Genomic DNA, 12778 nt, shown 5'->3' on the forward strand with positions numbered 1-12778 from the left:
ATTTTTGACAAAATTCAATGCCATTGAAGTCACTTGAGAGCTTTGATAGATTAAAAAAAAGAAAAAAGAAGTCTTGAATATTCAGTAATGTTTAAAAGGACTATGCCTGTTTTGTAGTTGAGGTCAGTATTTCTCAGCAGATCTCTAATGCATCAGAAAATGGTTCCTGAAAGAGGAGAAAAACTTAAATATGTGCACATTTGTGTTTATATAAGCAAGCAAGCAGAACAGGGAAAATAGAGGTAATAAAATAAGTGTCAAAGCTGAGCCTAGATTTTACTGGGTTGTAAGTGAAAATTGCTGTAGCAATGCTGTATGAGAAAGTATATGGCCCCTCAAAAATAACAAAACAGCTGAGAGTGGTGAAATAAGGCATGCTTGCAGTCATGGTGTAAACCATCTTGATACCCAGGTCATGCCCAATTTATGAGTACCTCTGACTAACCTAGTGAGGTGCCACCTGAGATATAAACTTAGATCTCAGAAGAAATGCAGCCACATCAAGCACCTCTGTGTGACTTTGCATTGTCCAGCATAGGAAGGTCCCTACCACCCAGATCTCCTCTACTCCTCCCCTTCTCATGCAGACTTTGGCAGGTGGAAATGCTGCTCCAGAAGGCTGCTGGGCATCACGGGTGGTGGATCTGTCTGCTTCTGTGGAGGTGCAGTGGTGGTGGCTGGGGCTGGCCCACAGCCCTTCCCATGAGGTCCTTCCACATCGGTCAGTCACATGGCTTCACACCCACCATCCTGGCAGTGAGGGGCAGCTGTCTGGCACCTCCTCATTTCCAGTTTGTGAAAGGAAATGAGATACTCTACACATTCCTTCAGGCCAGAAAATTTATCACGAGGATTCCTGATCTCAATCTATAGTCAAATTGAGGTAACATGCCATTCACCTTCTTCCCTGCCAGTACTCAAGCCCCCCAGCCTTGTGTCTTTGCCCTCCCTGGACTACTGTTTCCATTAACCCCTCTTCTTCCACCAGGGATGTGGAAAAAGTAATTGACTTCAAATGCTGGTTTGTGGGGCAGTGCTGCACTGGCTTGGCAGGATCAGATCTGGCCAACTCCAGCCCAGGTCAGAGGAACTGCAGCAGAATGAAAACAGGAAGAGAGGTAAGAGGAGAGGACTCCTCTCTTTCTCCTGGCACAGCTCTTGTGGAGGAGCCTGCTCTCCTCCCTGGCTCTGTGCAAAGACAAGCAGCACCTTCTGTGCATGTGGCTCTGGGTGACACGGTGGCTTTGGAACCCAGAGGGGTTAGAAATGATTCCTTGTGAGAACTGGGAATGGCCATAAGGGCTGGACTGTACCAGCTGTGGGAGGCACCCTAAAGAAATCCTCCACAGGAGAGCCAGGACCTGCCTAACACAGAGGCAGTGATGCTCCTAGGGTTTGCAGGCTGAGAGGCTTCTGCCTATATGCTCATGCATAAAATAATTTCTTACCTTCCCAGCAAGATGGGTTGAGTTTGAGTAGCATGGTTTTGGTAGAGGGGGATGCTACAGGGATGGCTTCTGTGAGAAGCTTCTAGAAGCTTCCCTCATGTCTGACAGAGAACCACATAAGAATATTTATGAGGACTATGGTAGGTACTGGTCTTTTGTGAGCTCAGTCATATAGGTGGTTTGTTCACCTGAGTAAAACCCTTGGTGAGAACAATCACTAGTTTGAGGCACAATTTTGAAATTACAAGGCAGGGTGAGCAAGGTTTGTACTGCTACCACAAAGGCACCCCAAGGAATATTAAAGCAGGCTTATTCTAATAATTATTGTGAGCATTTCAGATAAACACTGAAACTGAGCAACATGAGGTTTTTAGAGTCATTGGTGTAATCCACTCTCAGGATGGCACATGGGGAAGAGATCATCTGTGTGGTTTTTGCATTAACTTTTGTCATAAAGAGAGCTATAGACCTGACATCAAATCTTTAAGGTCAGTGGAATGTTTTCTTCAGCTATCTTTTTTTTTAATAGGATTGTGTTATTTGGCATTGCTATGCAAATAAGCTTTTTGTTTGATAATGTGATTCATTTCTGACTTATCTTTAAATGCTTTCTAGTCTCATGAACAAAAGATTTCCGTGACTTTATCTAGCAATTTACATATGAGCAGAGGGTCATGCAACTGTGTCCTGTATGAAATATCAGTAAAACAAAAATAACCCATTCAACTAACAAAGCCAGCTGTGGATGAAATGGCAAGGCAGGCTGACTGTAGGATAAAGCACTGATCAAAAGGAGGCACGACTTTTTGGCAGGGTCTGACTTACTAAGAACACATCAGGAAAAGGAAAACAGTACTTTGGTCCATATGGGTAAGTGTATGGACAGCAAACTGTAAGGTGTGAAGAAACATCACAACCAGTTTCAGAACAAGTAAAAGACACCAAAAGGAGTTAATTATTCCTCAATGGGGAGTAAAATACCGAGGTTATAAGGAAGGGAGGATGGGGAGTAAAATACCAAGGTTACAAGGAAGGAAAGGAGGGAGGGAGGGAGGGAGGGAGGAAGGGAGGGAGGAAGGAAGGAAGGAAGGAAGGAAGGGAGGGAGGGAGGAAGGAAGGAAGGGAGGGAGGGAGGGAGGGAGGGAGGGAGGGAGGGAGGGAGGGAGGAAGGAAGGAAGGAAGGAAGGAAGGAAGGAAGGAAGGAAGGAAGGAAGGAAGGAAGGAAGGAAGGAAGGAAGGAAGGAAGGAAGGAAGGAAGGAAGGAAGGAAGGAAGGAAGGAAGGAAGGAAGGAAGGAAGGAAGGAAGGAAGGAAGGAAGGAAGGAAGGAAGGAAGGAAGGAAGGAAGGAAGGAAGGAAGGAAGGAAGGAAGGAAGGAAGGAAGGAAGGAAGGAAGGAAGGAAGGAAGGAAGGAAGGAAGGAAGGAAGGAAGGAAGGAAGGAAGGAAGGAAGGAAGGAAGGAAGGAAGGAAGGAAGGAAGGAAGGAAGGAAGGAAGGAAGGAAGGAAGGAAGGAAGGAAGGAAGGAAGGAAGGAAGGAAGGAAGGAAGGAAGGAAGGAAGGAAGGAAGGAAGGAAGGAAGGATTTGTGCCTGCCTACAATGAATCAGTTGACCTTTAAACCTCTAACTCTTTGGGCTTAAATAGGCAGGTATTAAATACAAAAGAACATACTGCCATCTCGTAGGTTTGACTTTGTATCTTTGAGCAGAGTTCAGCAGTACCTTTCACATATGAAGATGCAGTGGAGTTTACAGCTGCTGTGAGCTGCCTTTTGTCACCTTGGTGGTCTGTGCTGTTCTGCTGAGATCTGTCCTGGTTCTGGTTGATTGCAGATCTTTTCAAGCAGTACAGGCATTGCCAGGTATTTAATGCCTGACCTGTGTCCCATTACAGTTGTACAGAGTGCAGCTTTTCAGCATTACATAAACTTATATCTGAAGGGCTGGCTGGGTTCATAAACAGCAGAATGCCTGAGTCTGGTTTTATGAGCTGTGTGCATACATACAAGTGCTTCAGTCATACTGAATCAATGACTGAAATAAAATGTATTGCTGATATGTGGATCTTACAGTAGATTCAAGTACATTTTGGTGAAATAAAACCTTGGTATTCTTCTGTGAAATCACATAGAGGAATAATTTTAGCTGCTTGGGTTTTATTCCGGATTAAATTATTTTTAAAACTGACTGATTCTAGTAGCCACTGACAAGTACAATCTCTTTCTGCAAATAGTTCTCTTTTCTTTAGACCAGTTTTCCTAACGCTTGTGAGAAAAGATGTAGGTTCAACATGTTCACCTTCATTTAAATTACTCTCAGACCAAAATTTTCCATGTACCTTGTGTCTGTGAAAAAGGCTGCACAACATGCTGGTTTAGGGGAAACCAAAGATTTATAGATCTTAAGGCAAAGGGAGAACAAAATGTTCATCTAAACTGACTGCAGTCCTGCCCAGACTTTAGGTTCTTTTATTTAACTCAGCAGCTTGAGGTTGACCAAAAGTATAATTTTGGAACGATATCCAGGCTTGATTTAAAGACTGCTGCAGAGTTTGTCACAGTCATTGGGATTTTGTACCAATGGTCAATTACCCTTTCTCTGAAAAATGCCCTTTCTCTGAAAAATACACTTTCTCTGAAAAATGTGTACCTTATTTTTTTGGAACTCTGTTAACTTCTTTCTCCTAAATCCTGGATTTTGCTGCTTGACAGCCTCAGCAGGACTAAGGAGCCTTTTATTTTTCTCACAGATGTTTTTTGTGATTGTTAGTTTGTATTCGCACAGAAAAATGTCAGAAAAATTTCTTTATATTCAGAAGCACAGTTAGGCAGATATCCTTTAGACCCCGGTATTCCTGTGCTAAGGATCTGACATAATTAAAATCTGCCATCTTAGGAAAGAGTTGATATGACTGTGGTGCTTTCTGTTTCAGTTACCAACCACTGGTTTATGATTAAGTCTAATTAATTCATGGCTTGGGTATCAGCACTGGTGAAGAAAGGATTTTTGGTATATGCTGTACTTATACTGTAGGAATCATGGTTGTTTCTGTGTTCCTCAAAATACTATTTTCAGCATTTCCTTGTGTGTGTCAAGCATGCTTTGCAGATGGCTTGAGTTCTCTGTTACTGTTTTTTCCATAAGCAAATCCCTTGGAGTCATATTTTGATGATATCAAAAAGTATCTGGTCCATGGTCCAATTTTGCCTTGTGCCTAGGCAAAATCAATAATTACTCTAAGCCTGCATTATCTTCCTTCCATTCTTTTCCACTGAGAAGTTGAAGTGCAGTCAACATACTATTTCCCCAGAGAATGAAGATTAAAAAGAATTTTTAAAAAGCTTGAGCAGTCACCTGTGTCCTGTCTCACTTGGTTTCTTTCCCTTAGGAACCAAGTAAGATTGATGGGAGACACTGTCAGTAGATCCTGCCTTGATGCATTTGTCTCACTGATTTATGAGTAATTATTGTTCCTCTTTTCTCCTCAGGGCTCTTCCTGCAATGATGGAGTGGGTCCGAAGTCAGAAGGCAGGAGAGAGTGGTGTGAATATTATCACTGCAGATTTTGTAGAACTTGGTGACTTTATCAGCACAGTCATAAAGCTCAACTATTCTCTGGATGAAGGTGAAGATGACACTACTTGATAGTACTGTGATATGTGTGTTGTTGCGTTATTCAGAATTTGAAAAAAAAAGAAAGATTGTATTCTAGAAGGATTCTATTGTAAAACACTCATCTTCTTGTAACACACTGAGATGTTTAGGGCTTTAGTGGGTGGGCATAAGGGAAATGTTTTCATCATTTAGGATCATTTTTCATATTTGTGTTTAGTGTGAAGAGCAAAACTAAACATGTTTACAGTGTTTGATAAAAGAAGGCCATTTACAGGTTCTCCATGAGGTACCAAATGTGATTCATGTGTCTTCTGTGGTTATGAACAGTGCCAAGAAATTTGTTGTTTTCAGAGCAAGGGGATGTATATATTGTCCTCTTCCTGCTTGCAGCAGGATTCCCAATGGTGTGAGCATTGCACCAGCAGACTGAGGACAGTATATCTGGTACAAAAATTTTAAGCTGCTACATTTCGTCTGTTAGGTGGTTTAACTGATCATATTTATCAATGAGCTGCAGGTTTAGATGCCTTTGTAATGTAAATCCAAAGTCATGCTTCTAACACATGCATAATCAGTGGAGAGTAAATGTGACGTGCTATGTACCATAATCAGTGGACAGTAAACATCATGTACTGTGTAGCTTGCACAAAGCACAGATGGAATCCTGCTTGCTTTTCATTCTCAAAATGGGATTTTCCAATGTCTCTGCCTCAGGTCAAGCCAGCAAGTATGTGATACTGGCCTAACTCTGTAATCACAGAAAGGCCTGGGTTGGAACCTTAAAGATAATTTTGTTCTGACACTCTGGCCATTGGCAGGACACTTTTCACTAGACCAGGTTGCTCCGCGCTCCATCCAAAGCCTTGCTTTACGTATTTTCAGGCATGGGGCATCCACAGCTTCTCTTGGCTACATGTTCTAGTGCCTCATCACCCTCACAGCAAAGAATTTTTCCTAATATCTAATCTAAACCCACTCTCAGTAGCCGCTCCCCCTTGTCTGTCACTACATGCTCTTGTAAAAAGTCTCTCTCCACCTTTCTTGTAGACTCCCATCAGGTACTGGATGGCCAAAATTAGGTCACTCCAAAGCCTTCTCTTCTCCAGATGGAACAATCCCAATTCTCTCAGCCTTTCCTCATAGGAGAGTTGTTCCATCCCTCTAATCAACTTCATGGCCTCCTCTGGGCTGGCTCCAGCAGGTCCCTGTCCCTCCTGTGCTGGGAGCCCAGGGCTGGATGCAGTGCTCCAGGTGGGTCTCAGCAGAGCAGAGCAGAGGGGCAGAATCCCCTCCCTGCCCTGCTGCCCACGGGGCTCTGGATGCAGCCCAGGACACGTTTGGCTCTCTGGGCTGTGAGTGCCATGGCTGGGCCATGTGCAGCCTCTCACCCACAGCACCCCCAAGCCCTTCTGGGCAGGGCTGCTCTGGGCTGTTCATGCCCAGCCTGTGCTGGCACCAGGGGCTGCCCATGCACTCAGTTTTGTTAAACCATGTGAAATTCCCATGGACACACTTCTTGAGCTTGCCCACATTCATCTGGATGGTATCCCATCCTGAAGGTGTGTCAACAGCACCACTCAGCTTGGTGTTACCTGTAAATATGCTGAGGGTGCACTTGATTCCTCATCTACATCATTAATGAAGATATTAAATAACACTGGTCACAATATGAGCCTCTAAGGGACAGCTGCTTGTCCATATTTTCCCTGGTTCCATCAGGAACACAGGCCAGCTTTGAGTGCCACTTTTTCCCAGGATTAATCTTATGTAAGAGCCTGATCCAGTGCCCTGAATATGGAAATGACTTTGTTTAGCATGGATTGAGCATAAGGTGAGTTGTGCATACTCCTAACATGTACAGTATTTTGTCCCGTGGTGGAAACCTGATTTCTGCAAGACTGAAACTGCACTTAAAAATAGATGCGGTCTAAGCTTCTCTTTAAGGCAGCTATGAGCAGAACACTTTTCCACTGATTACAAAAAATCAGTGCCAGTTTCATCAGTGAAAAGTTCCTGTACTAAAGAATTCAGTAGTTCAATTTTAGCTAATAGCAGTACTCTATAATCCTTAAATTGTTTGTGGGATACAATACTGCATAACACAAGATTGAAAATCTACTGAATGGCACTGTTCCAGAAACTAAATTACTGATCATTCTAGCTTTAAAAAAACATATATAACAGGTAAATGGAAAATTTAGTAATTTATAAAATGAGAGCATTGCAACTGTATGACACCTAACTGGATAAACTACAGGTAGTCTCATCTCCTGGACACATCAATAGACACGTACACAACTTTGGAAAATAAAACATCTCATCTGTACGAAACAATAGATGCTATAACATCTCACAAGGAAATGTTTGAAATATTGCAAGGATTTATGGGATAGAATTAAGGTCACATTTCACTTTATATTACTAGAACTTTTGGTTGAGTGAGAAGAGAGAATTGCATCATACAGTCCATTGCTCTTTTCTGTCAGATGATGATGACTACTGTCTCCCATCAGAGTTTAGAAATTCAGAAATGGCCATATTGAACAGATAGGTAACAAGCATTATAGGGGGTTTCTTGGCTTTAGTTTAGGGAGTGAAATAAAAAGAACACTTCCTGCTGTTTTGTACTTGGAAAAAGTGTATGCACATGTGAGTGTAGAATAAAGAATAATTTCTTTATGTATGTGTAGTATAATGACACATTTAAATGTGTGTGTATAACACATGCATCCTTGTACACTTGCATAATGTCTTTGGGGTTATGGACAGGACTACTTTGTTTGAAAAAAACGCATGCAGCTGTTGTGAAGTCATGATGCCTCTTTCGGTAGCTTACTCTTCTGTATAGGTTAGGGCTGTACAAGTCATCCCAAATGAAATCTGTGATCTAAGCTAGTTAGGCTTTTTATGGAATTTAAACTTCATCCAGACCATGTCAAAAATTTCCCTAGAGTCATAAGTCATGGTTTTGTTGAACAAGGGGTATGACTTTAATGCTTTCACCCACAACTAAGCAAGTTGTTGAGTGGCTTGATGGTCTTTGTTTCTGATTTCCACAGGCTCTCCCAGTAAAATTTATGTAACAGATATACAAAATAAAACATGAAAATAAATTTTGAACCCAGTCCTATGTGGATGTCCTACATAAAAATATGAAAATGTTTGCTTATTTACTGGCAGTATAGTGTAAAATGCTCTATTTTCCATTTGGCTGGAGTTGGTTGTTTCCAGATTCCTCCTGTGACTCTTCAGCTGCTCAAATATAGCCAAAAGAGTTGATCTATAATTTTAATACAGTAAAGTGGTCCAAATCATTGGGTGGTGTGAAAATTAGATTCCTTTTTTTTTTCTTCTTTTTTTTTTCTTTTCTTTTCTTTTTTTTTTTTTTGATTCTGGCTGAAAACCTGTTGCACCTGAGAGCATCAGCACCAGGTTTCTGCTGGTACCCCTGCTCAAACACACACCAGACACACCAGGCTTTTCGCTTGCTCAGAGATGTACTCAAGGCAAATGCTTTGCTGTATTTTAAAAAGTGTGTGTGTGTGTGCCTGTATATATGAATAAGTATAGAGCTATCTAGAGTTTGTTAGTATTGTTATGAAATGTTCGCTTAGTGTCAATTTTATTCTAATTCTCATTTGGAAATAAATAAAAAGTAAAAGCAAAGCAAAAAAGAATCCTCTGACAAGAAACAATAATAGACAAATTCTATCATTTGTCCATTAATGGGGAAGAATGCTAGCAAAATCTTAAATTCTGGTCAGAAAAAATATATTTTCATTTAGCTGTCGATCTTTCTATTGGAGAAGCACAGCACTTTATGGTAGGAACAGGTAAACAAACTTGCCTTAATCACTAAAAGAAAAAAGTGCATGTGGGGATATACTATCCATGCTCTTCTGAAGATTTCATCTGAGAGGGCCTAAAACTGTAAGTCCTGATAGACTCCCTGTTGATGTTGTTTGGGGATCTTGCCAAAAAAGAACAAGCCAGAAAGTACTATGCAGCACAACTGGACCATTCAAGAGCCCAGTTTTGCCACCCATATGCAGCTAAAATTGTCTTTGATTTCAACCAGAAATGTGCTTGCAGGGTTGGGTCAGATGTGTTTTTCTGATCCCATGAACTTGGAAGGTTTCTTCACATGTATTATGAGGAATCTTGCATGGGAAATTAGTTGACTGTAATCAGCCCATCAAGGAAAAATACCTGTCTACATTATTCTGTATAAGCATCTACTCACTCAAACTGTCATGTCATTCACTGCCAAAACATTTTTTCCTTCTTCTGCTTATCTTCCCCCTCCCTATGTTCATCACGTATACATCAAGTGCTGTTGTTTTCTGGCAGTTTCATGTGATTACTTAATCCTTTCTTTTTACCCATACTTGGAAAATGGCAACTGTGCTGCACAAATGGAATGTCTCAGCTGTGTAAACCCACCTGGCTCCATTTTTCAGTTTACACATGCTGAGACATCTTTGTTCCATACTGATCTAACCTGCAGAAATCCAGTCCAAACAGGAGGTGGTTCCTGGAGAGTGTTTCCTGCCTTGTGTGGTGAGGGGTGAATCGGAATCAGACCACAGGAGCGTAGTTTTAGAATTAATGGGTTATTTGAATTCTTTTGCTGTTGAATACATTACTGGTTTTGTAGGTCCTGCTATTTCAAAACATGATTTTAAATGTAAGCATGTATATATATATAAAAATATATATGCATGCATGGCTGAGAGGGAATGTATGATCCTGTATGCTGGGCTCAATCTTTCTGTCATACTGATACAAATCTAGACAGTTTCTACTAACTTCAAAGTAGTTACTAAGCCTTTACCCTGAGATGAGAGTGAGCAGAGAGTCACTGTGTAGTAATTATAGGCTGTGTTGCAAATCAAATTTAAAATTGTGGAGCTTAATTCCACAAAATAAAAAAAGAAAGCAGAGTGCCCTGAAAACACAGTTCCAGTGCTGTTTATCTTCAATTTAGTATATGAAGCACTAGTTATTAGCAACTGATTAGGCCATTTGGTGATTTCAAGAGTTCAGGTAACACCATTTCAAAGTTCTAAATTCCTTTCCAGTGAAGTAAAAGCTAATAGTGTATGATGTATTTGCCATATCTCAGTGGTAGCTTCTGTGTTACATACAGTCAATGTTGTTCTGAATTGTATATGTTTACCCAATGATGAGGTTAAAATATGCTGTATAGTATGTGTAATGTATTGATTACAAGTATTTGGAGTTCAGTGGTCTATTTAGTTTTTACTGTGCTGCTGTTTCGTAGATATGTGTGTAAATGGGATTATGGATTGTCTACAGTGTACAAGGAAATAATAATTAATCCTAAAGGAAAAGGGCAGTTATGTGACCTGCCTTAATGCATTAGGATAATATTGTTAAATCTCATAATTATCGGTTCTGTTTCAGATGTTACCAAGGGTTGTCCATAGAGCTGACTCCCTCACTTTCTGGCATGAAAGAGTTAAAGTTGAAGTTACTTGGAGCTCACTTACAGATTTGTAAATACAGAATAGGGTGTTTGCCTGATCAACTGCCGTGACTGTATAAGGTGGCAAAGACATGGTTTCCAGTGTGTTACAGATCAAATCACTTCTGCGCACACACAGCCCCTGCTGATGCCAGCAGGAATTGTGATCATGTAATTGAGTGGCCTCAAATTCATCTTCTGGAACATAGTCATGATAGGAGGATGGGGATATCCTGGCTTTAAGGAAGTGCCTGGATGCTATGCAATATTGCTCATGTCCTGTGTTGGAACATAGCTTTAAATTTGCAGGAAGAGCTTTGAACTTTGCTCCAGTGTAGGGGACCTATCAAAACAAAAAAAAAAATCCTTATGTAAAAATTGTGAATGCCATAGGCTGATCAGCATGGCCTGGCCTGCCCATGTACAGCATTCTGCTTTCAGGAATTGTGGCAGCTTTAAATTAAAAACCTCTAATAAGTCTCTGTCCCTGCAGGACCTACTTAGGAATTTCTACATTGCCTACAGCTATGACTCCTATACTATTCCCACAGCTAGACCTGGCTTTTTCCCTTCATGGTTTATATTTAAGATGCCTGATTCCAAGAGTAATTAGAATAGAGGTACTAACTAAGCACTGGGAGCGCCCACCTTGTGCCTGGCTGGTTGGAGTAGGGTGCCTGCCCTCCAGCAGCACGTTTGGTATGAGGTCAGCTTCAGTCAGATCCACCTGAACAGTGACTGAGGGAAGGCACAAGTCTGATTTCAGAGCCTCTTCAGTTGTCCAGTTAAAATGCAGCATCTTCCCACTCCTCTCCTTTGCCTCTGCTCAGTGCTGCTTATCTGGACTTGTGCATAACATCCCTTTACCTGCCAGCTGTGAATATTAGATATTTGTCAGCCTCAGTGCATCATAGCAGTCCACATGGTTGTAAAAGGTGTTAAGTATGTGGGGCTAAAAGCTGGAAGTGGGCCTCATCTGATGTCCCAGGATGGTTTATCTCCACACTCCAAGTTATGCGCACACATCCTCTTGAAGAGGCATCACCTTTGCCAATGAGTATCTCCTCAGAGGGACGTGCACTTAGGGGTTTCTGCAGCAAGATTGCATGTAATAATCTCTCCTTCGGCCTTTGGTCCTACAGAGGTCAGTTTGATTGGAAGAAATTCCTCAAGTAGCTGCAATTAGTTTTGCTGTGAAGCGGGGATCCTTAAAGCAGAATCCTGGAGTTATTTGTAATTACTATTACTGAAAATAAAAATATGTGGTTGAAAACACAATTTTAAAAAGAAAAAGAAAAATTATATGGGCTTGCCAGGACAGTTAAGTTTTTGACTGCCTCAGTCATCAGTAGTTTAGTATCATCTAGGTGATGATTTTTAGCATGTTATTGCCACACTGCCTCCTGACACTGTTCAGGGTCTCTGTACAGAAGCCTTATTATTCCCAGTGAGCGTTAATGCATTTGAATGACTTGTCTCTGTTTTGGTGGGAAGGATGATTGTGTAACACTGAGAACATGGAGCTCCCTGTGTGTTGTGCCCACAAAGGTTCACAGAGCTGCACCTTCTCGTTTTAGGATCTGTTTATTGGTACTTTAATAAATGTTGTGTTAAAAATGCCTACAGTTCTGTATAGCAAATGTGAATTTTTATGACAAGAATGTGTATTTAGAGTAAAAAAAGTAATATAAAATTCAGTTTCTTTGTATCCAGTGAAACATCTAATAAAGCTCTGGTACCTGTATTCTTGTTTTATGGCTTCATTTCTTCATTTAAGGCTTTTCATGTGGGAGGCTTTTTAAGCACAGTTTGGGGTTCTGGGGTGGAGCTATATATTAGACACAGGCTGTGCTGTTATGTTAGGGGTGTACATGGACTGTCCCGTGGGGGCATTGCACTGGGAGTGTTCTTTTGACTTGGTTATTGTAGGGACCCTGCAATACCACAGGATGGTATGAGTGTCCATGCTGTGTCCATGCTGTGAGTGTCCATGGTGTATCCATGGTGTGTCCATGCTGTGAGTGTCCGTGCTGTCCATGTGTGTCCATGCTGTCCATGCTGTGTCCATGGTGTGTCCATGCTGTGAGTGTCCATGCTGTCCATGGTGTGTCCATGCTGTGAGTGTCCATGCTGTCCATGGTGGGTCCATGCTGTCCATGCTGTGTCCACGGTGTGTCCATGCTGTGAGTGTCCATGCTGTCCATGCTGTGTCCATGCTGTGTCCATGCTG

The 12778-nt window shown here is 41.5% G+C and overlaps 1 protein-coding gene across 1 annotated transcript in view; it reads left to right on the forward strand.

The window, feature by feature from the left end:
* The window catches only part of PLCXD3 (phosphatidylinositol specific phospholipase C X domain containing 3), a 79775-nt gene extending 67483 nt beyond the window's left edge, over positions 1–12292 (forward strand). Inside the window, exon 3 of the mRNA XM_054652627.2 lies at positions 4934–12292. Within this exon, the coding sequence (XP_054508602.1) occupies positions 4934–5090 (157 nt within the window). The 3' untranslated portion in view covers positions 5091–12292. The remainder of the gene's footprint in view (positions 1–4933) is intronic.
* Positions 12293–12778: the final 486 nt, after the last annotated feature.

The sequence above is a fragment of the Agelaius phoeniceus genome, chromosome Z (genome assembly GCF_051311805.1).
Source record: "Agelaius phoeniceus isolate bAgePho1 chromosome Z, bAgePho1.hap1, whole genome shotgun sequence".
NCBI lineage: Eukaryota > Metazoa > Chordata > Aves > Passeriformes > Icteridae > Agelaius > Agelaius phoeniceus.